General features: G+C 40.5%; 1 protein-coding gene across 1 annotated transcript in view; it reads left to right on the top strand.

Moving 5' to 3' along the window:
* Nucleotides 1–27005, top strand: part of VPS13D (vacuolar protein sorting 13 homolog D (S. cerevisiae)) — a 103750-nt gene that overhangs the window by 72018 nt on the left and 4727 nt on the right. Inside the window, 3 exon segments of the mRNA XM_009881076.1 lie at nt 5181–5313; nt 7190–7385; nt 25814–25945. Coding sequence (XP_009879378.1) covers nt 5181–5313; nt 7190–7385; nt 25814–25945 — 461 coding nt within the window.

Raw genomic sequence — 27005 nt, 5'->3', positions numbered from 1 at the left:
ATGCACTGATTTGAGATGTTTGTTCCTTTCAAGCTGTCTGTGCTGCGATGCCTGCTGCTTCTGTTGGTAGCACATCAGAAAGACGGTAAATGTCCAGGTAGCAGAGGAGAGGATAATGAAGTTCCAAACCCAATGCTCCTGCTCAGGGCTGTAAGGAAGAATGTATTCAACAGAACTCGCATTCAGAAATCTGATAATCGCTGTTCTTTCTTTACCTATACAGCCTTAGACTCCTGGCAGAAGCAGCTCTTCTCTTTCATGTGGACAGTTAATGATATTTAGGGGAGTTACTGGTGAAACTGTGGAATGGCTTTTAATCACCGTGACTAGGGATTTTCCTGTTTTGAAAAATGTCTAGCGCTGTGAGAACTGAAGATGACATAAGTCACAGTCTACATTACACTTTCTAACTTACATAAATTTTAAATACTCTTTTCTACCTTGCTGAAATAACATACTTAAATTTGTGCTTTGGTCTCTGAGAACCAGCTTTTATTATTGGAGATAAAAGTATGAACATCATCAGTGTGTGGTGTTCAAGGTTTTTTTGAAAGGTGGTGGGTTGGGGCAAGAGTTGAATGGCATTCAACAAAGAACTCCTTTTTAAAGGAGTTATGCAAAGCAAAGCAGAGAAGTGAGTAAATCCTGTGATTTCCAATGTAAATGCCGTCCATTGTGAGGTTTGCACAGAAGTTGCAACTGGCCTATATTTAATTTCATCACTTTCTCCCTTAAAGTTCCCTGTTGGAATGTTCTGCTTTGCTCAGTCAATAATATTTGTAAATGTACCACACTCTGATGCTAGAATTACAATGGAATGTTTGGACTGAAGTCATAATTGTGTATTTATCCTTTTGGGATGTTCTTAGAGCACCAGGCAGTGCCAAGAGCTTAAAAAGACTTTAAAAGATTACTTAAAACTTATTTCCACGCTGTGTGCTTCATGCATCTGGCTTAGAGGGAACATGCAGTACAAAGTCTAGAATTAGTTCTCATTTGCTTTGAATTCTTCTTGTGCCCCATAAACCTTATTGTTTGGCACCAGCTCTGATTCACAAACGCTGTATATGGGTGGTTTTGTTTTTCTTCTGTTGCTTGAAACAGCAAAGGATGCATAGTCAGTCGTAAAAGTTTTTGTGGCAAAACTTTCTTAATTATTGGGCCTTTAAAAAGGAAAACAGAAAAACACACACTCCCCAAAAAAACACGGAACATGACTAGATTGGTTCTTGTACATAAAATATTTCAGCTGCTTTTGCAGGTCATGGTAGATGGTTAATATTGATTGGTGACACTATGTAAACCTAAAACAAGAAATGATGAATCATCTGTTTACTGGAGTCTGCAGAGGCGGCTCTAAGGCCAGCGTGCCCCAGGCTTGTGGCAGTGTAATAACGTTTTCAATAATCATGAAGTGTTGAGAGCGGTTTACATGTTGTTCAAAGATAGCGTTCACAGTAGCATAATGTCCTGGAATTTGGAGGGAAATGTGGAAGCTGTCATATTTCGCCCTCCTCCAGAGGATCTGTTTATGTTAGACCACATAGGCTTAGGTTAATCATTAAGTGTAGTGGGTCATATTTTCTGCTTGCAGTATATTACCAGTTGGTAGCTTCACATCATAGATGAACCAGTGTGGGATGAAACCCAGGGGTCAAGTGTCATTAGAACGTAGACCTGGAAGAAAAGGTCAGTGTCCCTCCATAGAGGGGAACTGCAGGAAGTACCGTCTGGTTCGTGGACAGAAGAGTCAGAGGAGAAGGAGAGCGTCTGTGAATGAAGGTGGACAAATGTTAAGATGACTGGAGCTTTTTGGAGAGGTTCTTCTTTTTCTGTCCAGGCAGAATGGAGAAGGCAAAGGATTAAAAAAATGATAAGTTGAAATATTTTTAGTACCTGAAATGACAGAAGTTTTAATTAGTTGCCTGGAAGACTCATACTTTCTTTCATTTGGAGATGCCGGGTTGACAAGGAAAATACCAGGCTTCTTACACGTACCAAATGTGTAGACTGGCTTCATTCAGTAACACTTCTGTGCTTTTTGATTAGGAAGCTGGTAATGTATCTTAGCTGATACTGATGCATTGTGTTGCAATTCTGGTTCAAGGAAAAGGATATGTGAAATGGGAAAAAATGCAGACTCAAAAGACCAAGTTACTAATTTCTTTTTTTCATCTGCAAGTAGACAAGGAACTTGTCATGAAAATTAGGATGGAGAAGGAGGGGAACTGGTTTTTACAAGTCCCTTGATTAGTTTCATGTTTGTTCCACAGACTGTTGTATTTAGTTACGTTGGCATTTACATGGTCTTAAGTCGGCTTTGAAGTTATCAGGTCACACGTTATTAACAAAAGCTAAGGAAGACAAGGGTGGATCACACTTTAGTTGTCACCTTTGTTTATCTGGATACTATTTTCTGCATGACCGGGTTAACAGCCCAGTAAGCCACCATCACTGCTTTTCCACAAGTCTTCGTATCTGGATCTCCGTATCTAATATTGTGCTTCTCAAAGGAGGCATCTGAAAGCAAAACGTTTGGGGGGAAAAACTCGACTGCTTTTGTGCTTTAACTTGTTCAACTCTCCTTTCAAAGTTCAAGCTGGATTTAAACTGCTTAAATTTGCAATGCTTACTCAAGTTTCTGATCCTGAAATAACTTGCCACTGCTGAGTGACTTTTTCTTAATACAGAGATTACAATCTATACGGACTGGGCATAAGGTGTTGTGCAGGTCGGTGGGTGGGTGGGGTTTTTTATGTTAGAAATCTTCATTTTTCCTTTTTAGATAGGTTGGTACAATCCTGTTTGCCGAAACAGGCTTCATAAGACATTTCAGGGAAAGTATTTCTGTGGTGCACAGAAAAGGATGGTTAACAATTCCTGATGCGCAGCGGTTGTTTCACTCCCATGCTATTACCTGCATTTGGTAATAGGAGAGGTGGTGTCGCTCTTGTTCAGATCACGAGTCAGGATAATGCGCACACTACAGTCTGAACCCTTATTGCAAATAAGAGTCTAAACTTCACAGCACAGAATGGTGAGTGGCTCACTTGCCTACAGACCTTAACGTGACTTGCTGCCTGTGAAATGGGTCAGTTGCATGATCTTCACCGGCGTTTTGCCTCTACTGGCAGACTTGATGACATTACGTTCTGTGCCTCAGTGCAGGACGAGTGCCGCAATGGTGCCCAGCTGGAAGTTGTTCAGAAGGGACCTATTCACTGGGCTCACGGAGGTGACCCGTTGGTTTAGGTACAAACGGTACAGATGGCTGCAGAAGTTTGGCTTCAGTCTTTGTTCAGTGAGGCCAGAAAACAAACAGTAGCTGGGGAGAAGGGAGGGGGGAGGCGTGTCAAAAAGTAATTCGATATGAAGTTCATGTTCAGTAATTAATGTGTGTTGAGTTCAGATTTCATCACCTGAATCGGGGCAAAATGGAAACATTTCATGGTACATTTGGTACATTAGAATCCTCAAATTGTCCTATTTACAGCTGTAAGTCAGTGTTATTTTCTAAATAACACAAACAAAAATGTCCCCATTTAACTTTGCTTTCACAGTTAATGGAGACTATGACTTTTAAACTGTGTGCATGTACTTTTTTCCTCTTTACTAAGAGAATAATTTACTACATTAAAATTCTATCTATACACTAAAACAGAATTGTTATTGACTATGAGGTGTCAGGTTCTGCTTCACAGAAGAAGGAGAATCTGAGGGAAGACTGGGTTGTATTTCCTGTGAGAGCTGGTACAGTGGGGCTGGCCAGTTCGGACGGGGGCTGGGGAAGCCAAAGCTGTAAGGAGAATTATGTTGTTTTATACCTGCTGGCTGATTATCTGATCACGCACTAATGTAACTTTCAAAACGCGTTCTTGAAAAGTCATTTTCAGGCCTTGACAGATTCCGTAATGAGGTTTGAATTTTGAAGGCCTATTGAGCCTTTAAATTTTTACAGCAGCTACGCTAATCCTCTTAAAGCAAAGTATTTGTCCAGGAAAAAGCCCAACCTTCAACACAGTTAATAGATAGCTTCAGGTTGGTTTGTATTTCTAGGCTAATTTACAAAAATAAAAAAATACCATCTACATGAAGTTCACAAGGAGGTCAGGATTAATTCAGTCAGTGATCACTATGCTCTGTTTAGTGTCCATATGATCAAGTCACAAGAAGGGTCATGGGATTTAATTTTCATTCATGTTGTTAAAATCTACTTGTTTAGATAATTGGAGCCACTGGACTAGTTTGTCTTTGAGCTGGAACGAAGTATCTAAAACTAGGAAATCATGTCATTAGTAAAAAAAAAAATATGCAGCCTTGGTAAAAAAGACAGAAAAAGGAAGGGAACTTAATCATCGCAGCAAGCACATAAATTGTTTGTCTATTTCTTTTGTAATCTTTACTGTATTAGAATCAGAATTTCACACCAGGTTTGAGTTGTCTTGTGGTGCAACACCTTAATCACATGGGGTTTTTTAACGTAACTAATACGGATGCCAAGGAGACAGTGGGTGCAGCACAGCTAGGCTGAGCAGTGGAAAGGGCAGTGTCCGTACCCAGTTCTTAGACAATGAAGTACTTGTGGTAGAGGAGCTGTGGTCATGCAGGACAGCAGCGACTTCACCATTGCTGCAGCCATCGAGTGTCTTTGACGTGCCCGTGGCACCTGGTGCCTTCCCCAGCCCTAGTCTACGACACAACAAAGCACTAAATTATCTTTCTGCGGGGGGGGGGGGGGGGATAATTTATTGAAAGGAGAAGATTGTAAGAATGCTAGTTGAGGGAGGTACAGAAGATGAACAACTACACATAACTGAAAACTACCTAGTTTTTGGAGGGTATTCCAGGAAAATGCTTGCTAGGAGTCCTTTTCTAGAATAATATCCTGAATATGAGGTAAGGTTTCAGGGGGTTTTGTCTCCTTTTCTTGCCTCCTTCCCTCCACCAAGCTTCTGGCTTATATCTGATTACATCAAACTAAAGGTCAACAGATCACAATAGATCAGTTTTGTTTGGTGCTTTTTCATTGAGTGGTACTCAGTAACGGTCAGAGTTCTCCAAACAAATCCTGTTTGGACTTAGATGTCCTCTTCTGTCTGTGTGTCTCAAGTCTTGAGTAAATCTCCATAAGAGACACACCTTTTGTTCTTTTAATAACATAAAAATTTGCTCTCTTACAGTTCGCTGGGACCTTGTCAGATGGTTTGGGAAAGACAATGGATAACAGACACCAAACTGAACGTGAATACATTCGGTATCACGCCGCAACCAGTGGAGAACATCTTGTAGCTGGAATCCATGGACTTGCACATGGTAACCCTCAGCTGTAATTGTAACTCATTGCTCTCTTAAAAGTAATGATCAGATAGAAAAGAACAGTTTGTATTACTCCTGGGCGACCATTTGAAGCCAGGGAAGGGGAGCTATCAGGGGCTTTATATTTGAATTTGAATGCTTGCGGGTCTGGGGGCAGGGGTGGAGGTGGTGAGTGTTTGTTTCTTTAAGTTGACAGAAACTGCATTTAAGAATAAGGTCTTTTAACATGTAACTAAGTAAAAGCTTTTTTTCAAATTAAAATGAAATTTCAAAGAAAGTTCATCCAAAACTTCAGTTTCTTTGTAGAGTCATAAAACACCCATGCGAAGTCTTTCCGAGGGCCAGACATTAAAATAAGAATTAGTATGACTGGGTTATAGCTTGCTTGTGTTTGCCTTCAGTTCCAGAAACCTGAGTTTCCTCAGAATCAGTACATCAGTTTAAAGTAACATTTCACCAGTTGGGTTATTTTGTGGTTTGGTTTTGTTTTGTTTTGTAAGTCTACTAAGAACTAGAGAAATGAATTTGTGTAAAAGACAGTGGACTGGTCTTAATTTGGCTGGAATCTCACATCAATTTAGTTCATGATTTATCTGTTCAAGAAAGTTAAATTAATACAAGCCAAGTTTAAATCAAATATTTATATTTTGCATCATCTTGACTCAGTTTGTTTAAATGTCAGTCTTTTAGCGCAACCGTTGCAGCCTGTGTAAAATAATCTGGCTTTCACTAAAACAGCAATCTTTTCCATGCTGAGCAAAAGGCTTTATGCTGGACTTTTGTCATAAAGAGACACTGCAGGTATTTAAATGGATCATGAGAGAGGTCTCTCTCACACTGTGCTGTAAAGTTTGGTATAAATTATGTTGGTAGAAATATGGGAAATGTGAAATATGTCAGTCTTTGCTGAAGAGTGAATTATAGAAGCACTTCATTGTGTTGTATGGTCCAGTAATCAGTGGGACTGTTTTAGTTTAATTCTGTGGAGTTTTTAAATGCTTCCCATTCAGGTTTTTTCAGAAATGTAAGTATCTGTTAAAGCCTATCTGTTGAAAGTAAGAATTAACCAGAAACTATAGTTACTCAAGAGAAGTGATTTAAACTTTGTGTTTGGAAGTTAAGATGCTGCCTGGTCTGTCCTTCAATTACAGACCTTAAAAGAGTGCCCAGCTGCTGAAAGCTGAAGGGCCAAAAGGTGCTCAGCATTTTTAAATCAGTGCTTAAGCCAGTTCACTAAACGTTGTGATACTCTGATCATGGAAGTGTGAAATCTGTATAGCGTGTTCTCAGGTAATATGAACTGTTCCAAGTCTTTTGAAGCCTCAGTAGGTTCTTGATTTCTTCAGAGCATTCAGATGCTCAGCAATGGAAGCGTGCACAGAAATGTCTGTCGGCAGCACCACAGTTAAAACCACACAATGCCAGTTTAAAATAATTGACTTTTTTCAGTGGAGAGAAGCACTTTTCTATTTTTTTTTGTCTCAAATTATATAAGCTTTTGTGGTAATAGAATTTTGTCACATTGTAAGTAACCGCTTCACCTCAGGAATAGACGAGGACTGTTTGTGTAAATACAGCTGGGAAATAAAACAGTATAGAAATATTTAAAAAAATACATATTGAATAATGAATGAGATCTTTTTCGTGGGATATTATTGTCTGTGCCTATGTGTATGTATACTATGTATACAAAGTATGAAGTTATTAGCTAATGTAATCAGCTGTGAAACAGTTTTTGTATTACATTAAATGCACAGTACATTTCTGTCAAGCTTGACAGTAAATCATTTGGGCAGCAGCATCAGCTGTGACAAGGCTCTGCAACGTTAAGAGGCAATGCTTCTGGCCTACTTTGCTGTTCTTGTCTTGCTAGGTATCATCGGAGGATTGACAAGTGTAATAACTTCAACAGTTGAGGGTGTGAAAACTGAAGGAGGTGTCAGTGGTTTCATATCGGGCCTCGGGAAAGGGCTGGTTGGCACAGTAACCAAACCCGTGGCTGGAGCTCTGGATTTCGCATCGGAAACTGCACAGGCAGTGAGGGACACTGCAACTCTAAGTGGCCCCAGGTCAGTAAGCGGTTTGTATTTCCGATCAATAATACTGTAAAAATGTGTATTATTACCTTCTGCAATTTCTGATCTGATTATCTTTCCTTACTCAAAGAAACAATAATTTAATCAAATTTACTATGAGCTATTATTAGTGATGTAGCTCATTTCATTCAGTTTGCTTTTTCTTTAATAGATGGCATTTGTTGATATTATAACAAGAGTGAAATTTGCACAGAAAATCTGCAACATGAAATAGGAGTTATTAAGCTCTACAGCATTAGATTAAAGCAAAATTTTGAAAAGGCTATGTGTAATGAGATTAAACCTCCACCGTGGAATCCTTATGCAGGGTTGAAATGGGTGAGTTCTTCCTGGTCTACCTCCAGCTTTCATTTAGCTGTGTACAAAAACAATTCTTCAAAGGTTTGAAGAGTTCTGGCATCAATACAGTGTCATTGTCTTCTAATTTTTAATTTTGTACAATACTTCTCACTTACAAAAAGTGTGGATATATGCCCTTATGTCCACATGCTTATGTGTTTCCCCATCGGTATGTGGATGTACATCACGACAGATGCCTAAATAAACAAAGGTACTTGAGAATACGTAGATAATGTAGGAGGGGGGAAAAAATGAAAAAACACACCACCACATATAAGCACCCTTATACTCATGGTTTGTTTGGTAAGGGGTTTTTTATGTGCTTATATAATGAAGTAACCATATTCTTCTTTCAGGCGTATAAAAAAAAAAACAGCAAATGATTTGTACATTTTTTAGACTGCTGTGTACCAATATCCCCCTGCCGCATTTGTTAACTGTTCAAATATGTGTGGTTTGGAATCAAAATAGAACAGTGTTCCAAACCCAATGTGCTGGCTCCAGTCGAATATTCTGCTTAAGCATGCTGGGCCATGGAGACTCTTCCAAGCTAAGCACACAAACACAGCTAACTGATGAATATGAGTTTATGGCAGTAACTGATCTCAAGTGTAGTTTTGAACAATTGAAGAATGTGAGTTAATAAGCATGGTAAGAGCCATCTTGACCTTATCTTGAGACTGACGGCACATGTGCAAGTTTCTGGTACTGGTGCAAAGTTGAGGCAACCAGTTAATTACAGTTGCATTTAAATAGCATGATACATAACCGTAAATTATAGGCCCCTTGCAATTCTCTAATTACATCGCTGTATTTTTAAAAAGCCCTGAATTTAAACTGCTTGACTTTACCCACTGGATCAGTTTTGAGTGAGATGAAGAATTTTAATTGAGGTTGTAGGTCTTCCTAAAAGGCAGGTTCTAATTCCAGCAGAGTTATGAACTGAATGGAACACTGAGGACGGCTCTGTAGCTTGTGTTACTGTGATCAGGCTCCATGGACAGAAGTCTCTTTTGGCTCCAAAAGCATTGATTTGTACTGGGACTTGTGCAGCTAGCCCAACCCCGGTGTTTGGAACGTGGAGCCAAGCTAATACGGCTGAGATGCAGACGATGGCTTTATAGCTTATGGTAGTAGTTTAAAAGGTGATGTGTTTAAAATACAAGAAAATATTTTTTAAATCTGACTTTAGGCTGGACTTTTTCAAGGCTAATCTTGTAAGTTATTATGTAATCATATAATTTATTATGCTTGTTATTTATGAATAAAGCTGCCTTAATACTTTTAAATTTGAATGCAGAGGAGGGCATAAAATAGTTGTTGACAATGCAGCATACATCTATTTTATACACAGTTAATGCTTATGACTTGATACCTTTTTTGAGTGGGTTTTATGTGTTCCAAGTACTCTAGTGTCACATACAAGAGTTCTGATTATTTCCATATTTGTCACATACTGCCAAAAGTCTTAAAGACCAGTTCAAAACAGGAAAGCTGTTATGTCTCTAGATAGGCTTGGAAAGCTCTCTGCTAGAAACGTGTTCTAAGTCCGAGTGCAGCGCAAGTAAGGAACATTTATATTTAGATACGTGTCTAACTTAACAAGTAGTGCAGGAAACTGCCATTATGGCTTTCTCTCAGGCTTCTGCCAGGTCAGTCTAAGTTTAAGATTATTCCTGAACTGTTGTTGCAAGGGTTTGTGTTCTTTTCTGATAGTCACAACGTGAAATTTAGAAGGAGATAACTTCATGACCTACCCAATTCTAATGAATTCTATCAGGGAACTTGGCTGTATTAGTTAAGAATAGTTTGAGATTGGGAAGCCATTAATGGTCACAGAAAAGTCTTATGTAAATATTTGATTCTTTTAAATGTACTTCACCTGGAAAGAAGCAGCCTGCGCTAGTTGTTCTTCTGTTCACCGCTTTCATTCCATCACTCGCAAACGTGCAGTGAGGTTGCAGTTTGAGACAATGTCAACAACAGGTGATTTTTTTTTTTTTTTCCTTTGTGCATCCATGTCTCTGTTAGCTATGATTTCTATTCTAAGGTCAAAAGCAGTAGGCTTGCCAGCATGAGTATCAGTGACACTGAGAAGAAGTAGAAAATGTGTAGCTAGTTGTATGGAACACTGGCTCAGCTAATATATTGGGGAGAGGATGTTCTCAAGGTTCTGAAGTTTTCAAGGTAAATAATGCTTGAACCTTAATACCTCTGTATGTGTCCCAAATTCCGTCCTGACCTTGGACTCGATCTAGATCAGACTTCAGGAGTCTTTGCAGTAATGTCAGTCGTGTGTGGACCACAACTCTGGTGAACGAGATGTTATTCTTCTCCTGGTAAGCCCTTCCTAAGATTCTCCTAGAAGCCAGAGAGGAAATATATTTATCAGCTAGTGTGTTGTGTAAAATCTGGAAATGTTGTGTACAGGACAGCTTAGCTGATTTATTGGTCTAATCTGTACATGACTTAGGCAGTGTGATTTCCTTCATATCCTCTTTCCTCTTTTTTTCCCAGTGGTCTTTATAGTGAACTTCTTTCTCAGATGATCTGTTTTCTTTTGAGCAAGTTTGTCCATTTTACTCCTGCGTCACCCTGTTAAATGGCTGTAGACATCGGCTTTTCCTCAGTGTTAGCCCTACCTCCCATCTTCAGTCACTGCTGAACTCGATTTTATGGGTTTACATTCTTCTGTCATTACTCTACCCAGATTCCTCCATTGCTGTTGTCGAGTTCCTTTGAAATCCCCCCAGTCTGTAAGTTCCCATCAGTCCTGTGTGAAAAGGGACCGTCCTATCCCTGTTCTGTGACAAGCTGTGTTCTGCAAGTCATCCAAAATTGTGTTGGCTGGTTTTACTGCCGTATCACATTGCAAACTGATATCCAGTTTTCTGCTTGCTATTTTCCCCTAAGAGGTTGAGGGTTTTTTTCTGTTTCGTTTTATTTTACTGCTTTGCAAATATCTTCTCGTCATTTAATATTTGTGTTCTGGATTATTTTTCCCCAGATGAACCAGGTTGCAATTTTGTAGGTTGAATCCCATTTCATTTCCTGCCATATTTCTGACCTCTTCAGGTTCTTTAGTACTTCACTGTCCTCACTGGAGTTTTAAACACCTCTTAGTTTGTCTTCTCCAAATACAATTTTACATGCTGCTTCTGCAAGATCCTTGAAGTTAAGCGAGCCTGGTTTTGTGCCCACACATTTTGTAGCACTTCTCCCTGCTTTAATCATTTTCTGTTACCAGTCTCACTTGCTCAGTATTCTTCTGTTAGGTTTTAATTTATCACTGATAACTTTGTGTAGTTCTGTTGGAGATCCCGTTCTGTTCAAGTGTCTACTCTTGCTTGTTGCGTAAGCGACTGTAGATTTTCTTGGGGGGCGGGAGGTAGTTCTTCAAACTGCAGCCCTGCACCTCTGCAGTATGGATAATTTCATCTTTAAACCTTGATTTTTTTAATGGAAATGCACCTCAGCTATTTTAGTTTCTTAACTAGAAAGAGACAATAATCCACCATCTAAGACGTAAATGATTTCTAAATAAATGAAGCTATCCTTCAGAATGAAGAGAAAATGGTTCTCTATTCCTTTTGCCTAGTCAAAGAGTGCTTCTTGTGGCCATGAGATGCTTCTGGATTGTAGTTGTGATTATGGATTTATCTTCTACAGCTTTCTATAAGAATGATTTGTTTTTTTCTTGCCCTTACTCAGAATTATGTTCCAAAGGAATGACTCAGATTAGAAACAAATGCAGTCTTCCCCAGACTACACAGAAATAAGTCTCACGTGCTGTACATTGAGAAACTAATAGGGCTTTTTGTCAGAAGAGTCTCAAGTGATGATTATACCTGACGGTGAGTGGAATCCTGTCAAGACTGCTTTGCGTATTGACTCCACCTGTCTACTTCCCCTTAAAGCTCTATGGAAGGAATTAAAGCAGTTGAGGCATGTGGTTACTCTTCTGGAGTGTCGAAAATCATGAGAATTGAGGATGGAGTGCGCTGCCAGCCCACATCTCACTGCACTTCTGAATCTCTATATACTCATACAGTGACTAATCCTAAAGAAGTGAGTCTTTAGTTAATAAAACTTATTATTTCAAGAAATAAAAATAATTTTTTTAAAGTGATCTGACTTTAGAAATAAAGGACAGTAGAGTTAAGCCCAAGAACTTGTGTGTGTGAGAAAGAAGGGGGCGGGGACTGCATTTTTTCCGCACCCTCCTCCAGGACTGACAGGCCGGGCATCTCACAGGTCTCTCCCTGTGCCTTGCCCCTCTAGGACAAAGAGCTGAAGGATCATTACTTGAGCACAGCCTCTGTTCTTCACAATAAAGCAGAATTTGCTAAGCATGGTTTAAGAAAATAACTCTGATGCGTATAGTTTTCATCATTTTTTTTAATCCACAGGATAAAAGCAAGATAAACCTTTCAAACTTTCAGTTTGCTTAATCATGTTTTATTGCAGAGTCTATAATTGTAGAGCCCTATGTATAAAAATGTCACAACTCCCTGTGTCCCTGCATTGTTCGTTGTAGGAAAGCACTGTTTGCCGCTTAGCACCCAGCAGAAGTCCGGATGATTTGGAGAATCCAAACTCTGTGCTAACATACCGCTCTCCCTTTTCTCATTAGAGGGTTGAATGGACATGAATTGGTCCCCGCTGTAAAACCAAACTATAACGCTTTGCTTTGCTTTATGTCTGAAGAATGTTTCCAGGAAGTTATTGCTAGGTAACTGCATTACTAGATACCATTTCTAGCTGGAGTCTTTGTGAAATCAGTTGTCTTTACAGTTGGTTGTCTTTGTCCCCATTTTTGAACTTGACTCTATTGGAAGGAGTGGAAGCAAAAACCACAGTGTTTGGACCTACAGCAGCAACATAATACTCGTTAATATTGTATAGATGTGGTTACTCTCACATCTGCTGTATATGAATGTTTTTAAGTACTAGGAGGTCGTAGAAAAAAATAAGCAATTACTGGTTTGCATTAGGCTATGTTGCATTAGGCTAATGTCACGCAGGTCTGACATTTTACATGTGTGACATCTGTGATTAGCCTCTGGAGCTTACAAACTACACTTTGAGTAGCAAGGTCTGAGATAGGAAAACTTGAAAACTTGAAAACAAACGCCTTACCTATGTTTAAAGACACTTTTCCAAGCCCGAGGGTTAAAGTTGCCGAGGCTCTTCATTACAGCTCCTCTTTGCATTTCACTTCTGGGGTTTTGTGTACCCTACATATTAGCAAAGAAGTTCTAGATGGCTTAAATTCCATCAGGGAGTGCTAAACCTTTAGTTGTGCAGCTTCTTTTGTTTAAAGCCTTTTTGCTTTGCCATGACAGAATGTATTCCTACTGATAAAACTGAACAAAAGCCCTGTTTAAGAAAACTGTATGGTCACTGGGTTTCACCATTGGTAATGTGTCTGTTAGCACCGAAAAGGGAAACTTTAGGAGAGACTGAACTGTCATTCTAAATACCAGCATCTATTTTGTAAGGAAAAAGGATTTTCCACTAAAACATCAGTGTTTAATTTGACATTTGAGGGCAGAAAGATACCCCGGATGCATTCAGACTGTTGGTTAAGGGACAGAAAGGGACAGGGGCACTGGAGGGGAGTGTTGCGAGGGGGGAACGGATGAGTGAAAAACATTAAAGTGAATAATGCCAAATAGTTAGCTGAGCATAAAATGTGGAATTATGTTTTTCTTTGGATGTGCATTCATTAAAAGCAACGAATAATTTCAAAAAAATGAATGAATAGTTCTTACTGTGATAGCCTCCCTGAAACCAAAATATTTACTAGTGCCTTGGTAAGTTGCAACTAGAGACAAGTATGTTTCTGTCTAAAGGGTACTGCATGGAGTGAAACTTGCATAGCTTCTGGAGTAAGGAGAGACTGCTGCTGTGGCTGGGTTCAGAACAGGAACCAGATTAAGCTTGATTTCATCCTGTACAGTAACCAGTTTGGAAAAGGTGTGGGTTTGTGAGGAAAAGGCATGATGTTGTATTACGCCAGTCTGGTATGAAAGGAGAGCTGGGTGAAAATGGACAGCATGGGTCCAACGCTTGCTCACTTTAAACATGACACTTAGGGAAGCTGCTGCTTTTCAGGACAGGCAGACATTCAGCAGTTCTGTTCAACATATTCCAGTGTTGTTCAACACAGTCAATATATTCATCAACGACCCGGATGAGGGGACAGAATGTAACCTCCGCAAGTTTGCTGATGACACAAAATTGGGAGTAGTGGCTGACGCACCAGAAGGCTGTGCCACCATACAGCGAGACCTGGACAGGCTGCAGAGTTGGGCAGAGAGGAACCCAGTGACGTGCAGCAAGGGCAGGTGTAGGGTCCTGCACCTACAGGGGAGTAAACCCATGCACCAGTACAGGTTAGGGGCTAACCTGCTAGAAAGCAGCTCTGCTTAGAGGGACCTTGGGAGTCCTGGTGGACAACAAGTTGACCATGAGCCAGCAAGGTGCCCTTGTGGCCAAGAAAGCCAATGGTATCCTGGGGTGCATTGAAAAGACTACAGCCAGCAGGTTGAGGGAAGTCAGTCCTGGTGAGGCCACATATGGAGTACTGTGTCCAGTTTGGGGCTCCCCAGTTCAAGAAAGACAGGGAATTACTGTAGAGAGTCCAGTGGAGGCTACAAAGATGATCAGGGGACTGGAGCATCTCTCTGATGAGGGAAGGCTGAGAGCCCTGGGTTCAGCCTGGAGAAGAGAAGGCTGAGAGGGGATCTCATCAATGCTTACCAATATCTAAAGGTTAGGTGGCAAGAGGATGAGGTCAGACTCTTTTCAGCAGTGCTCACCGACAGGACAAGGGTAATGGGCACAAACTGGAACATGGGAAATTCTGTCTCAACATGGGGAAAAATTTGTGTACTGTGAGGGTGGCAGAGCCCTGGCACAGGCTGCCCAGAGAGGCTGTGGAGTCTCCTTCTCTGGAATTCAAAACCTGCCTGGATACGTTCCTGTCCAACCTGCTCTGGGTGACCCTGCTTTGTCAGGGGGGTTGGACGGGATCATCTCCAGAGTTCCCTTCCAACCCCTGCCAGTCTGTGCTTCTGTTTGCAGTAGGTAGGTAATGTTTTCCAGTTAGGTTAAATCTAAGGGACTGTTGTGTAGGCCTGGCATAGTCCTTCAGAAATTTAAGCAATTATGAACTTAATTCTGAAAGGAGCTGATAAATCCTTTGTTGCATTTACAAGAGATTTATCCTCCTTCTTACACTTTAACTGACAGTTAAGAGGACTGCATTTGCTCCACAAAATGGAATTCTTGTACTGTGTGCCCACTTCACAGTATTTAGCTATTAACTAAAAGAAATGCATCTAGACAGGGAGAAAATTTTATTTCCTTAGAAAATACTTGTATTTCTAGAGTTTGTGTATTTTTTCTACTTACCTTATATTTCAGCAAAAGCTTTTGGACATCAAGGGCAAAACATAAAAGGAACACCTTTTATTGTGTTGTATGTTTCCTGTTTTCTGGCATTCATGTGTTTTTTAGATCCTTCCTTATTCAGAAAGCACTCTGCTAAATGATGCTGCTGTTCCGGTGTATTCTATGTAATAGTTTTCTTGGGTGGAAACAATTACAGAGAGCTGCAGATTTAACTAGTCTGCAATGGTGTCTCCTAGAATGGAATTGGAGAGACTCTGAAAAAGAAAAAATTATATTCATTCGTTAGCATCAGCAGAACAAACTAAAAAGTCATCTAAGACCAGGCAATAAAGTATTCACAATTCCCATTCACAAATCTACTTGCTTAGAATTAGGTGGGATAAGTTGAAAGCGTATGTGCACCAGAAACGAACAAAAGCTTTATTCAAAACAGACATGTCTGTTGGAATGTACCAGGACAAATCAGCAGACTGCATTAAACCAGTCGGACTTGATCTCCAGAATTGAAAAAAACTTAATATGCATTCTGCGAGTTTTTATAATATCTTTTGGCCCTCTTAGTAGTATTTTCAGTTCATAAAAATAGTAGGAAAGATGAAACTGGTGTAATGCAATAGGAATATAGCATTTGTTTATTTACTTGTTTCTAAAGCACAAATGGCATGAATTGCTCGCGAGTGCAGTGGCTGTATGACCTCATGTCCTGAAATACCTGCTGGTTGTGCCAAAGGGGTGAAGTCTGGTACAGTCAGTCTAGGGCAGCTTTCTGGGAATAAGTTTTACTAGTCTTACACTGATGAAGGTAAGTGGAGATATTTCCTGTGCTGAAGAATAAATACACGGGTACCTTATATTACGTGCATAATCAGTAAGAGTCCTTGTGGTTTTCCGTGTATGTATTTGTTTCTCTTGTGTGTATTTGGAATACCATCTTTCAAGTTGGCTTTCCATTTGCTTTCACTCCAGATTCTTTGCCTTTGAGATCATGTTAAAGGTTTCTTTATGTCCTTCATTTTGTGACCTGTATCAAGAAGCGGCCTTTAATTCCCACATTAATAAAGCTTTGAGTAGAGAGTATCTGAGCATACCCAAAGGTGGACTTTTTCCATTCTGAGACCAAATATGAAGATGTATGAAACGCCCATTATATACAAAATGAAAATCTCTCCTCTCCCTACTGTATTTCCAGTAGTTTTGTGTCTTACTAGAATTACTTACTGCATCCTCCTCCCAAGCATAAATATCACAACATCAGGTTCTCTGAGGTTACTCCACGTTTAAAATGGTAGAAATACTAAACCATGCAGCTGGACAGGTAGTACTGGGTCCTGGTTTGAGGTAAAACAGAACCAATTTTGCTCAGTAACTTTACTTTTTAGCTGGGCCTCTTCTGACTACTGAAATTAACAGCATGTTGTGCAGACACTGTTCGCTCAGAGTGATCAGACCTATGTAGTTGATGCCAACGAATGGTATGCAGAGAGGCTCTTGCTTATACTTAGTGCTGTAACACCCAAGGCCAGCCAACTTTGTTACTTGCGCCAGTGGAGGGTCGGCAGCAGAAAAGTGTAGAGGAGTCCCACTTGGCGGGAGGAGCAGACAGGACAGGTGACCCAATAATGGGAGGATGCCAGGGGGATGGGAGTAGTCTTTTTTCAGTGGCGCCCAGTGATAGGACGAGGGGTAATGGGCATAAACTTGAACATAGGAAGTTCCATCTTAACATGAGAAGGAACTTCTTTACTTTGAGGGTAGTGGAGCACTGGCACAGGCTGCCCAGAGGGGTGGTGGAGCCCCCCACTCGGGAGACATTCAAAACCCGCCTGGACGCTGTCCTGTGCAACCTGTTGTAGGTGACCCTGCTCTGGCAGGAGGGTTGGACTAGATGATCTCCAGAGGTCCCTTCCAACCCTGACCATTCTGTGATTCTGTGTGGTTCTGTGAATCCAGATCCTGAATCCAGTTCCTGCCCGTCGCCGAGTCCAGTCTGGCACTTCCACAGTGCCAGCTGGTGATGTGATCATCCTGGGAGCTTGATACAGTTTTAGATATATTCCATTATTTTCTTTTTATTTTATTATTAATGTTTCATTAAAGTAGTTTAGTTCCTTCTAAACTCATAAGTCTCCTTTTCCCTGCTCTGCCTCTCTCTTTGAAGAGAGGTAGGGGGGAGCATCTGTCACTCGCCCAGTGGCTGGTTCGGCCTAAACCACGACATACTGTTTGTACGGACAGGTTTTCTTTTCAAAGTAAAAGATCCAGCATTGCTTTAAAACTAATACCACTTCTAAGCAATATTTTAAGCCAGATTAGTTGAGGTGCATATTTAGGTAGTAATTACAGGCTTACTTGAAAGCAAGGGACCTTGCGGCAAGGTATGTGCTAACGTACTGCTCGGCTGTTTACCTGTTACTAGACAGATTTTTTCCTTTGTCCTTAATGGTGAGGTTTTCTGTTCAGTCCTAGTCCAGTCTGTAGATGGGAGCCCAGGGCCTGCTGGGATGGGGTTTTACACTTGTGCTGTCCTTTTGCCCTTCCACTGAACTCTTTTCATTTCAGTCATGAGCAAACAGTCAGTGCCTGAACTAACAACCCTGCAATCCTCCAAAGCACGCCTCGCTTACAGTACCAAACAAAGGGAGGCCCGCGTGGGCCGGCCCAAGCCAAGGAATGCAGCTTCGGGGTTCTGCTCCATAAATTTAACCAGCACGACAAAAAGGAGATAATATGAGCCTTCGTGATGATCTGAAAGGGGGAGGTTTGTGTCCCATTGATTGCGGTCTGGCCTATTGCCAGGCCCTGAGCCTGACCGACAGTTGAACCATATCGTTAAGGCGTGTAATACAGCTCAAGTCTTGTACAGCAGCCAATGAGTACATATCCAGAGGGCAAAAGTTTATAAAGAGTTGAGGCTGTCCTGTTTAACCCTCTCACACTGCATGTAATATATACTGCTGCCATTCAGAAATAGTCACATTGCTATTAAAAATGTAAACCTTCAACTTTCTTTACTTGGAAAAAATACATGTGTGTCTGATTTCTAATGTGCAGCAGATTTATAAAGTGATCTGAGAAAAATATGTAAAAGTGATATTTATTTTTTTTTTTTACAAAAAAAAATCCAACCCACTTTTTTTTCCAGTACTATTTTATCCATAGTTTTTTGTTCAAAGATGTCTTCTGGGTTGTTCTACAAACTCTCTCATACAGATGGAGCTATTTATTGCCTTGATGTCACCTCATTTCGCATGCGGCTGGTATTTTTATAGATAATTTTTTCACCTAATGTTGCTGTTAACATGTGGAACACTCTTTATCAGTTTTGGAAGTACAGCCAGTTGATTTGAATTGTTCTTGCAACTCCTAGCTTTAAAAATAAAACCAAACTTTGAGTAGCTTTTCGTTAGCTGAAGTTTGTGCTAGAGGACTTTGCTGCGCTTGTTGCAACCCTTGTTGCGCTAACTGAAAAGTATAGAAAGGAGCGTCTGAAGAGAACACAGTCATCATGGTTCGTTTCACGTAGCTCTTCACTTAGACCTAGCAGCTACTGTCCTGGTGCTGGGCAGGGGCTCCTGGTTTGCTTTCTTCCCCAAAGAGGATTTGCTTTCCCGGAAAGATAGGAGTACAATAGGGAAACATTTCTGTTATGCTCCAAGTATGTTACGCTCGAAGTAAAGCAACTGTGTTTGCGTTTACAGATGGGCATTGCTAGGCCAGCATTCACGGGGTTTGATGGGACCGTTATAAGCACAGAAATAAGACTAATGACCCATCTACTGCACTGCCCTGCCTGCCAGCAGACTGTGCAAAAGTTTTAAGACCTTGCACTGTGTGCTGAGGCAGAGTAACAGTATGGCCCTGGGCATTTTAATCTTCACTGAGGCATATTCAGCTCATGTTTTTCAGGTAGGTGTTTGCAAGACATCCCTGCCGAGAACCCTATCTTTTACATTGACTCATAAGGTGAATGGGAGCATTTTTCAACACGTTTGAGAGACAGGAAACTTTAAGGTGACAACTCCAGTCATCACTCTGTGATCAGTACAGGAAGAGTCTAGGAGAAGTTGGAAACTGAATGGCAGTGTTACATTTTGTTAATTTCTTAAGTTTGATGATATCAAAACGCTTGAAAAAGCACTTGTTTGCTGTGTGGCTATTAGTCAGAAGTGGAGCAAGTGCCAAAGGTTGAACACTGGTTGATGCACAGAGTACGACTGGTGTCAGTGCCATGCAGTTGTCTAGTGTGCAAGCACACACAGCTTACGCAGATCTTGGATTTGTAATATGGACATTGTAAGAACATGCCGTTTCGGCAAGTACATCTGCTGCTCTGCTGTTTCTAATTAAGTGATTCTTGATGTCTTCGTTAAGCTCTTCTCACCTCCTTTTGAACTTGGAGTCTGAAGAGGTGATGCACAATCGTAAACCCAATGAATAGTTTTCAATTTTGTTTTGATCTTGTATACAAGAGACAGGGGAAGAGAGAAGAGCTATATCTCTAAGAAGTTGGCAGGAACAGCCTACATGATAAACAGTTGCTTCTTCAGCATGCTGTAGTTCTCCTAAAAGTATACTGGGTCAGATAAAGGTCTTCAGCATCTGAGCTGGTAGATCCCTCGAAAGAGGAGGGATTTGACTGTAAGTGGGAGGTTTTAACCCTAGGCACCATTTATTTGCATGTTTCTGCCTGAAACTAGCATTTTGGGAACACATTTAACAAGCACAATATATTCCATGCATTTGCTGGAATAAACGATGCATATAAGCTTCCTCAGATATGCAGTCAGCAGGGAGCTGTCTGGCTCATGATTTTACACATTCTTGCATCTAACAGACATTCTAATGCCAAATCCAACACTCGGACTGACTGCACTGCATGTTCATTTTTAACACACCTTAAAAGCATCTGTATGTCTGAACCGGTGAACAGATTCTATCACAGAGCTATGCTGTATCTCTGGGTTCAGGTGTCAGGTCTTCAAGAAATTACCTGCCCGTTGGGAAATGCGCCACTAAAGCCCAACATGGGGAAGGAGGCAGCAGTACTTACCCTGTGAAATACAGCATTACCATCTGCCAGTAGAGTCGCAACAGAACATGAAGTCTGGATTGCCATAGGCCTTTTTGAAATGGGCCCAAGTAATTTAATGTTCTCAGACGCAGAGAACTAGCACATAAAAACTAACGCTGTCTGTCCCCTTGTGCTCAGTAAATGCAGGGGACATTTTTTTCATTCAAATCAAAGTACAAAGTAAGTACATCAGTGAGAAAAGAATCATGGAAGTAGGGGATTTTTAGTATTTTGCAAAGGTGTGATATGAAATGCAGACTGTATCAGAAATGGCATACATTTGTTTTCGTTTGTTATGCTCACAATGACTGCATCATCTGCAGTTTGTTGCTGTGATGGCTGAACTTTTAGATTAATTTTTAAGGTATACGTTGTTTAGCATTTAATTGATTGTGGCACTTCTGAGTATGCTTTACACTGTGTCCTCCCTCCATGAGATGAGTACTGTCTTCGTTCTGTGTTTGGTGGAAATTATGTGCATGCAATGATGGTACTTACAGATGGCTGCAGGTGCAGTTCAGTACTGAACTCGAGCAACTGTAGTGGGTATTTTAGTTGTTGCGTATTTTATGACAGAAGATGTAAGGCTATTCCTCCTTCAACTTATCAGATTAAGTCACTCCTTAATGTCTGAAATGCACTAAAGCCTCCTTAGACAAAGCACTCCCTGTATTCATGAAGCAGACTTTTTCCAGAGCCAAGAAAGCAACAGGTTCGATATTATTTCTTCAAAATACTAGCAGCAATTGAATTGTTTCGTAGGCTTATATTACCTGCCAATTTTCCTTTGTTTGAACTAAGGTTGTTTTATCATTATTTCAAGGGAATAAAAATTGTTCCCAGGCTGAAAGTCAGTATGCCAAGTTACAGCCCAGAGCAGGCTTTTATCAATAAATTTTATGCAAACCTGAAAAAACAAGTTTACAATGGAAACACTGACAGAATTTGAGCTATACCAGAACCACGAAGTTATTGCTTTAAATGGGTTGGAATGATGAGGTTGTTGAAGTGGAACACCTTTATGAATGCGACACATTGATGACAGTTGCTGTAAGTTTTGGCAGCAAGAACTGGGTCTAGCTGAAGAAAATTAATACTAGAGAGTGTGGGGGAGAGCCCTGTGGCCAGAGAGATCTCTTGGGAGGGCTTCAGTTGGTCAGCTAGAATGGACTTGGGGTTAGGTGACATGCAGGCAGTACAGCAGGTGAAGTCTCTGTGAAGAACCTCTTCCGTTAAATACTGGTTTCAGATGCCAGAATTGCATCGCCTTGCACTTAGAGCTGCCGTTTGTGCAGGATTTGGGGTGTCCTTGCACTCTTCCATTACGGATCAAAATCCGTGTATATGCTCAAGTAGGGCTTTTTGAAGAGATTTGTAGTTGGCAGTGCTGCTGTCTTACCGAGAGGAGAGATTAGAAATTCCACGGATAACACGTTTTAAATGAAAAGTTGTAACAACTGCTGTGTCGGTCATGGGGTTTTTCCTTGTTGTTTTTTGTTCTCTCAGGAGAAGGTGCTAAATTTCCTAAAGTTGTTTTATTCTGAATAATAATTCTGGGTGTGATAGTGAGGAAATTGAAAAATGGAACAGCAAAAACACACATGCTTTTGTTTATGATTTTCAAAGTGCAATGTTTTGTTTTCACGGACTATCATCTGTTGATATACAAAATTTGATACCTTCTGATTTTTATTTTTTTTTATGTTTTTGTCAAAGCAATCTAGGTACACTTCAAGGAAATTTTTTAGATCTGAAAGGCACTCAAAGATGAGTAACAGTTACAGTTCTCGAAAACACTGTGTATTTACGCACCTCAGCACGAATCACATCTACGTATTAGATAGTGTAAACCTGACAGGGTACCTGACAGGGGTAAAGGTGTAGTGAAGGCACAAGGTTAAAAGTAATTCTGTAAAACATATGGTGTCTCTTGTAAGAGGTTCTTTTTCAATCTCAGTTCATAAATAATTATAATCAATACCTGACCAACTTCCTTACGATGTTTGATTGCAAAACTTCTGGCTTAAAACTGGTCAACTGAATCACAAGAATTCTGTCAACTGTTAGGCAAAAGCCAACCAATTAACACTGTTAACTGTTTTTAGTGTTGCATACAGCCATCTGAAATGAGATTCTCCAGTGTTCAGCTTTGTCTGAACAGTGAAGAACTGGAGTGTGTGCCTCAACCTTCTGACACCATTTCCAATCTCTTTGTGTCTTCATTCAGCAGCACTCTTCCCTGCTGTGACTAGTAGACGTGAGGGCATTTCTGTCTTGTATTGCCTTTGTGTGCTTATTAAAAAAGAATCAGCAAATCTGTTGAGTGCATGTTTAATGTAACACAGATGTGGGCACACCACCGTTCATTCTGCTTTACAAATCTTCAGCTTTTTGCATTTCATCAGTGTTGCTTATTATTTACAGAACGTAACTTGAGACAGTAGAACAAATTTTTAGATTAAAAAAAAAAAATCAAGTCGTGTGGAATGTTTTTAGCTGTCCAGACCAAACAGACCAGTTTGCCAAGGGGCTGATGGATTAAATCAATGCAATTTATGCTAGCTGTAGTGGCACTTAGTTGAAAAGCAGCTGACCTTCTTATCACCAAGATGAGAATTATCTTTTATCACCAGGATGAACGTTTTAGCATGGAGGAGCAGTGGGGACAATAAGCACTGTACTTCTTCCATTTAAAAACAAAAACAAAACCTAAAAATAACCCACAACCAAACCCACAACTCAGAAGCTGCCAAGCCTTCCGGAAAGTCATTGTGGGGCCTAGTACTTTTGTAGTACTTGTACTTTCTATCTGACCTAAGCCCAACAGTAGAAACAAATGTTCACTGATGTTCCGGTTTCTATGGAATAGGTCTGATTAAAAGGCCTATTCTTTCCTCATTTTTACAGTAGTCTTGCTTGCAATGCTTCAGATAGCTCTTCTCACGGTACTACAGAAAAAGATAGCACTGTTGAATGTTTATCTGAAAGATGGTTAATGTAAAAACCATTATGCAGTGTTGTTGCTCTTTCCCATACAGATGGTTATCTATCTTTCCTGAATGTGTAATAGGGAAGTGTCTAAGTAAAAAAGTTATTAATTGGCCAATAGTTAATTAAAAACTGTACATTGTGCTTCAGACAGTCACTTCTTAAACTTGTGAATAGAAGCTACAGGTGCTATAGAAAGGTTTAACAGCCAATGGGGGCTTCTTGGATAAGTGAAATTTTGCCATTTTACTGCTTTTGGAAGTTAGGAAGCAGGACAAAAGCAAGATGTGAGTAACACTGGTTGGAACCCTTCCATTTCTTTGGAACTTTGCTTCAACATTTTGCCTTTCATGAAGGCAAACACAAACTTTTGTTTACTACCTTCTAAGAATCTAATAGCTAAAAACAGGCACGCACTTGTTCACCTTTGGTGCAGGTTCAGAATGATAACAATACTGTCACGTAACTGTACCTGGTACAGATTAATCCTGTTTATACATTAAAAGATCTGAGGGGCAGGAGAGGTGACTTGGTCTAGAGTTATAGTACTTAATAGTGAAGTTCTAACCAGTGCATACAGCTGTTACGCAGTGGAATAATTTTAAGTCGTACATAGGTTGTGGAAGTCATCTGTTTACCTAGTGGTTAGGTTATTTTGATTCAGAGAAATGCTACTGATGGAAAAAATACAGTGTTAAGACACTGCACATTTTGCAGATGAGGAAAACTAAGTACCTTTATGCAGCAAACAGCAGTTTTCATACTGGCATTTTTTAGCTTGGATGCATAACACTGTAATTAACAAATGAACATCTAACCAAAACCGAAAGCAGTGCAGCGAGACAGGTAAAGCAGTGAGAACATCTGTCAGCAAAGGTAAAACTGAAAATTTAACTGGTAATATTTTACTGGCACTATTAATGACAACATTTGTTATGGTTTCTTAAGCCCCTGCTCTGTTTCGCATTCTTTTAGTTGGAGAATTTCCATTCTTCATTTCATTCTCCCTGCTGACAAACTGACTTTCCATCTTAGCATAACCATAGTTCAGCTTCAAAGTCAACAGCTTTTTGTCTCTCCTGAAGTTTCTCTCAAAAAGGATCAGTGATACACACTAGTTCTGAGCCACTGTAATTTGTTACACAGGTCAGGCATGTTACAGTCTCATTAACAAAATCAGTACTTGCCAGATAGTCATAATGTATTAAAAAATTGAATTGGCTGATGTTTTTCTCTGCTGTGCTGGAAAGCCAGTATCTGGCTTCTATACCTTGTTTGCAAAATACATTGTTGATACCAGACAGAACAATGATAGCCAAAACACACTGAGAGGCCAGTCACCCAATGGGAGAGCAGCAAAGATGATACTAAGTCGTGAATGACACGTAAGAGATTCTGTTGCAGTAACATTTACTGCAACCAGGAAGGAAAGGGGCAAAAAACAATGCCTGTCACCATGAAAAGGCAAGGGTGTCAAAGACCTGAAGGAAAACAGATTTTCAAAGGGTGCATGGGTTGCAAGTCTGGGACAGGACTGCTGAAAGGGAAAGGTAACAAAGAAACAAGGCTCCAGAGAAAACATCTGCAGAAAGCAAAGCTTAGAAGGCGAGTACTCTTGTGTGCTATTGCCAAGCAGCTTTAAAAGAAAACGCGTTTTCTAAAACTAAAACGATTTTTTTCCCGTCTTCTGATCAGAAAGGATAGAAGCAGGTCATTGTACAGGATCTTTACAAAGCATCAAGATGGGAAGGAGAGCGTGCTAATCAAAAGTGGTGCATTTGGCTTGGAAGATTACTAACAGCACTAGCCTGAAAGAGAGATGAAAAAGCATGCAGCAGACCTAGAGTGATGCTGTTGGGAAAGGACAGAGAATAAAGCAGGGCTAGGCAGCCTGTAACACAGTTCTTCAGGGGTAGAGCATTCCAAAAGCTTAAAGGAATTCAGAATATTATTTTTTAACAAAATACTGCTAAGGGAGGAACCTAGCCTGCAGTTCTTTCTTTAGCACTGTGGCCAGTACCAACCTCTGATGTCTGTTAGGCCACATGTACGTGTCTTTTTTATTGTTATTTTTTAATAGATGCTCAAGAAAAAGTATGCTAAACTCTACTACGGAGAGACTAATTAATCATGGCTTTTTCTTTTGTTTTAACTGCATGTGCTTATTTCCATAACTCTTCAATTTTCAAACTACTGACACTGTCCATCAAGGTGAGCTCTGTCTAGGTTGATGCACTCTTCTCTTCTGTAGAGAAGTGAGACAGTCAAATCAGTAAACTCTGCTGATAAATAGATCCCAAAATCTGCAGACAGTATACTCCACTTAGGTTGCTATTCCTTCTGTTAATTTAGTATGCTGCCCCGTAATTGTAGAGGAAAACTGAGACATTCTTTGAAATGTAGAACTTCCAGATCAAGTATTACAGAATCTATATGCTGTATTTGTGAAGACCTTCTATTTTTAAAGGCTTTGTCACACCTCATATTTCACAACAAATAGAGCTTTGTGTGCTGACAGGTTTAAGCGGAAGGAAAAGTGCTGCTGCGGCACTAAGTCATGTCTCTGCATTTATTTTGCATGTAGGACACAAGCGGAGAGAGTGAGAAAGCCCCGCTGCTGTAGAGGACCTCAAGGGCTCTTGCCCTGCTATTCAGAAAGTCAAGCAGAAGGACAAGAACAGCTGTTCAAACTGACTGACAACATCCAAGATGAGTTGTAAGTACTGACTTACACAGTTGCTTTAAGTAGTTCTATTTGCTGCTGTTGTATCTCCACGTCTTTGGGGAAGAGGGACTAACACTGCTTTATATGCATGCACATACATTTTGTTTGTTTTCTCCTGGTCTGAATTAGCAGCACAGCATGAGCACCTGGTGACTTCCACAGTGGTCTGTCCACTGGCTGTATACAGACATCACTGCAGGTGCCATAGGTCTCCTTTGGTTCCCTTGTTGCTAACTGCCATTGACTGCACATCACATACAGGCCGGGGAGGAATTGGAGCCTTGGTTTGTTCACTCCTGTTCCTATTAATGTCCCTGGTCCCCTTCTATCGTTACAAAGGATGAAATCTCTGTAAGTTTCTAAGTAATCATTAGTCCATTTAACATGCATAATACATGTCCAACCCTCCACATGCATTGATAAAATAAGTGCATGTTTTAACCCTGTACTGTTCTTCCTCTGTAACATGCGTACAGGCAGAACTAGTACCTCTTCCCTTACCTGTCCCTGACCGTCTGTTTCTCACAGACAGCCCAAAGCCTACTAGAGTGGGTAGCGAGTCTGTGACAGCAATCCGTGAACCACCACGGACCTGCACAGAGCACACTCTGAGGGGGCTCTGGTTTAGATGTGGGAGAAGCTAACTTGGATGCCTGTGGTCCACGTTATTCCCAAGCTACTGCTGTTAACAGCTAATGGCCAAAGTAACCAGAGAAGTCAATAGTGAATAATTTGCATGGGTAATACGCTAAAGGCACATCTACATTTGAATGCCCTGGATACCGGTTCATGAAAGCAAGTGAAAAGAGTGTATGAACATTGTTAGTGGTCAGGTTTGAGAGTATGGAAAAAAAAAAAACACAGACAGTGAACGCGTGGAAAGATACCTGTTCATTTGTTGCTATGGGAGATGTCAGTTTGCTGGATTGCAGTCTTAAGGCATAATTCATTACTGAACCCGATCTCTACCACAGTTAGCTGAACAGCTGTTTTCAGTGGAGAGTGTAAGATACTGTTAATGGTGAAGCTCGTAGAGGGACGCACCAGTTCA

This window comes from Charadrius vociferus, unplaced genomic scaffold (assembly GCF_000708025.1).
Source record: "Charadrius vociferus isolate BGI_N301 unplaced genomic scaffold, ASM70802v2 scaffold663, whole genome shotgun sequence".
NCBI classification, from domain to species: domain Eukaryota; kingdom Metazoa; phylum Chordata; class Aves; order Charadriiformes; family Charadriidae; genus Charadrius; species Charadrius vociferus.
This window is presented reverse-complemented; position numbering and strand designations above follow the sequence as displayed.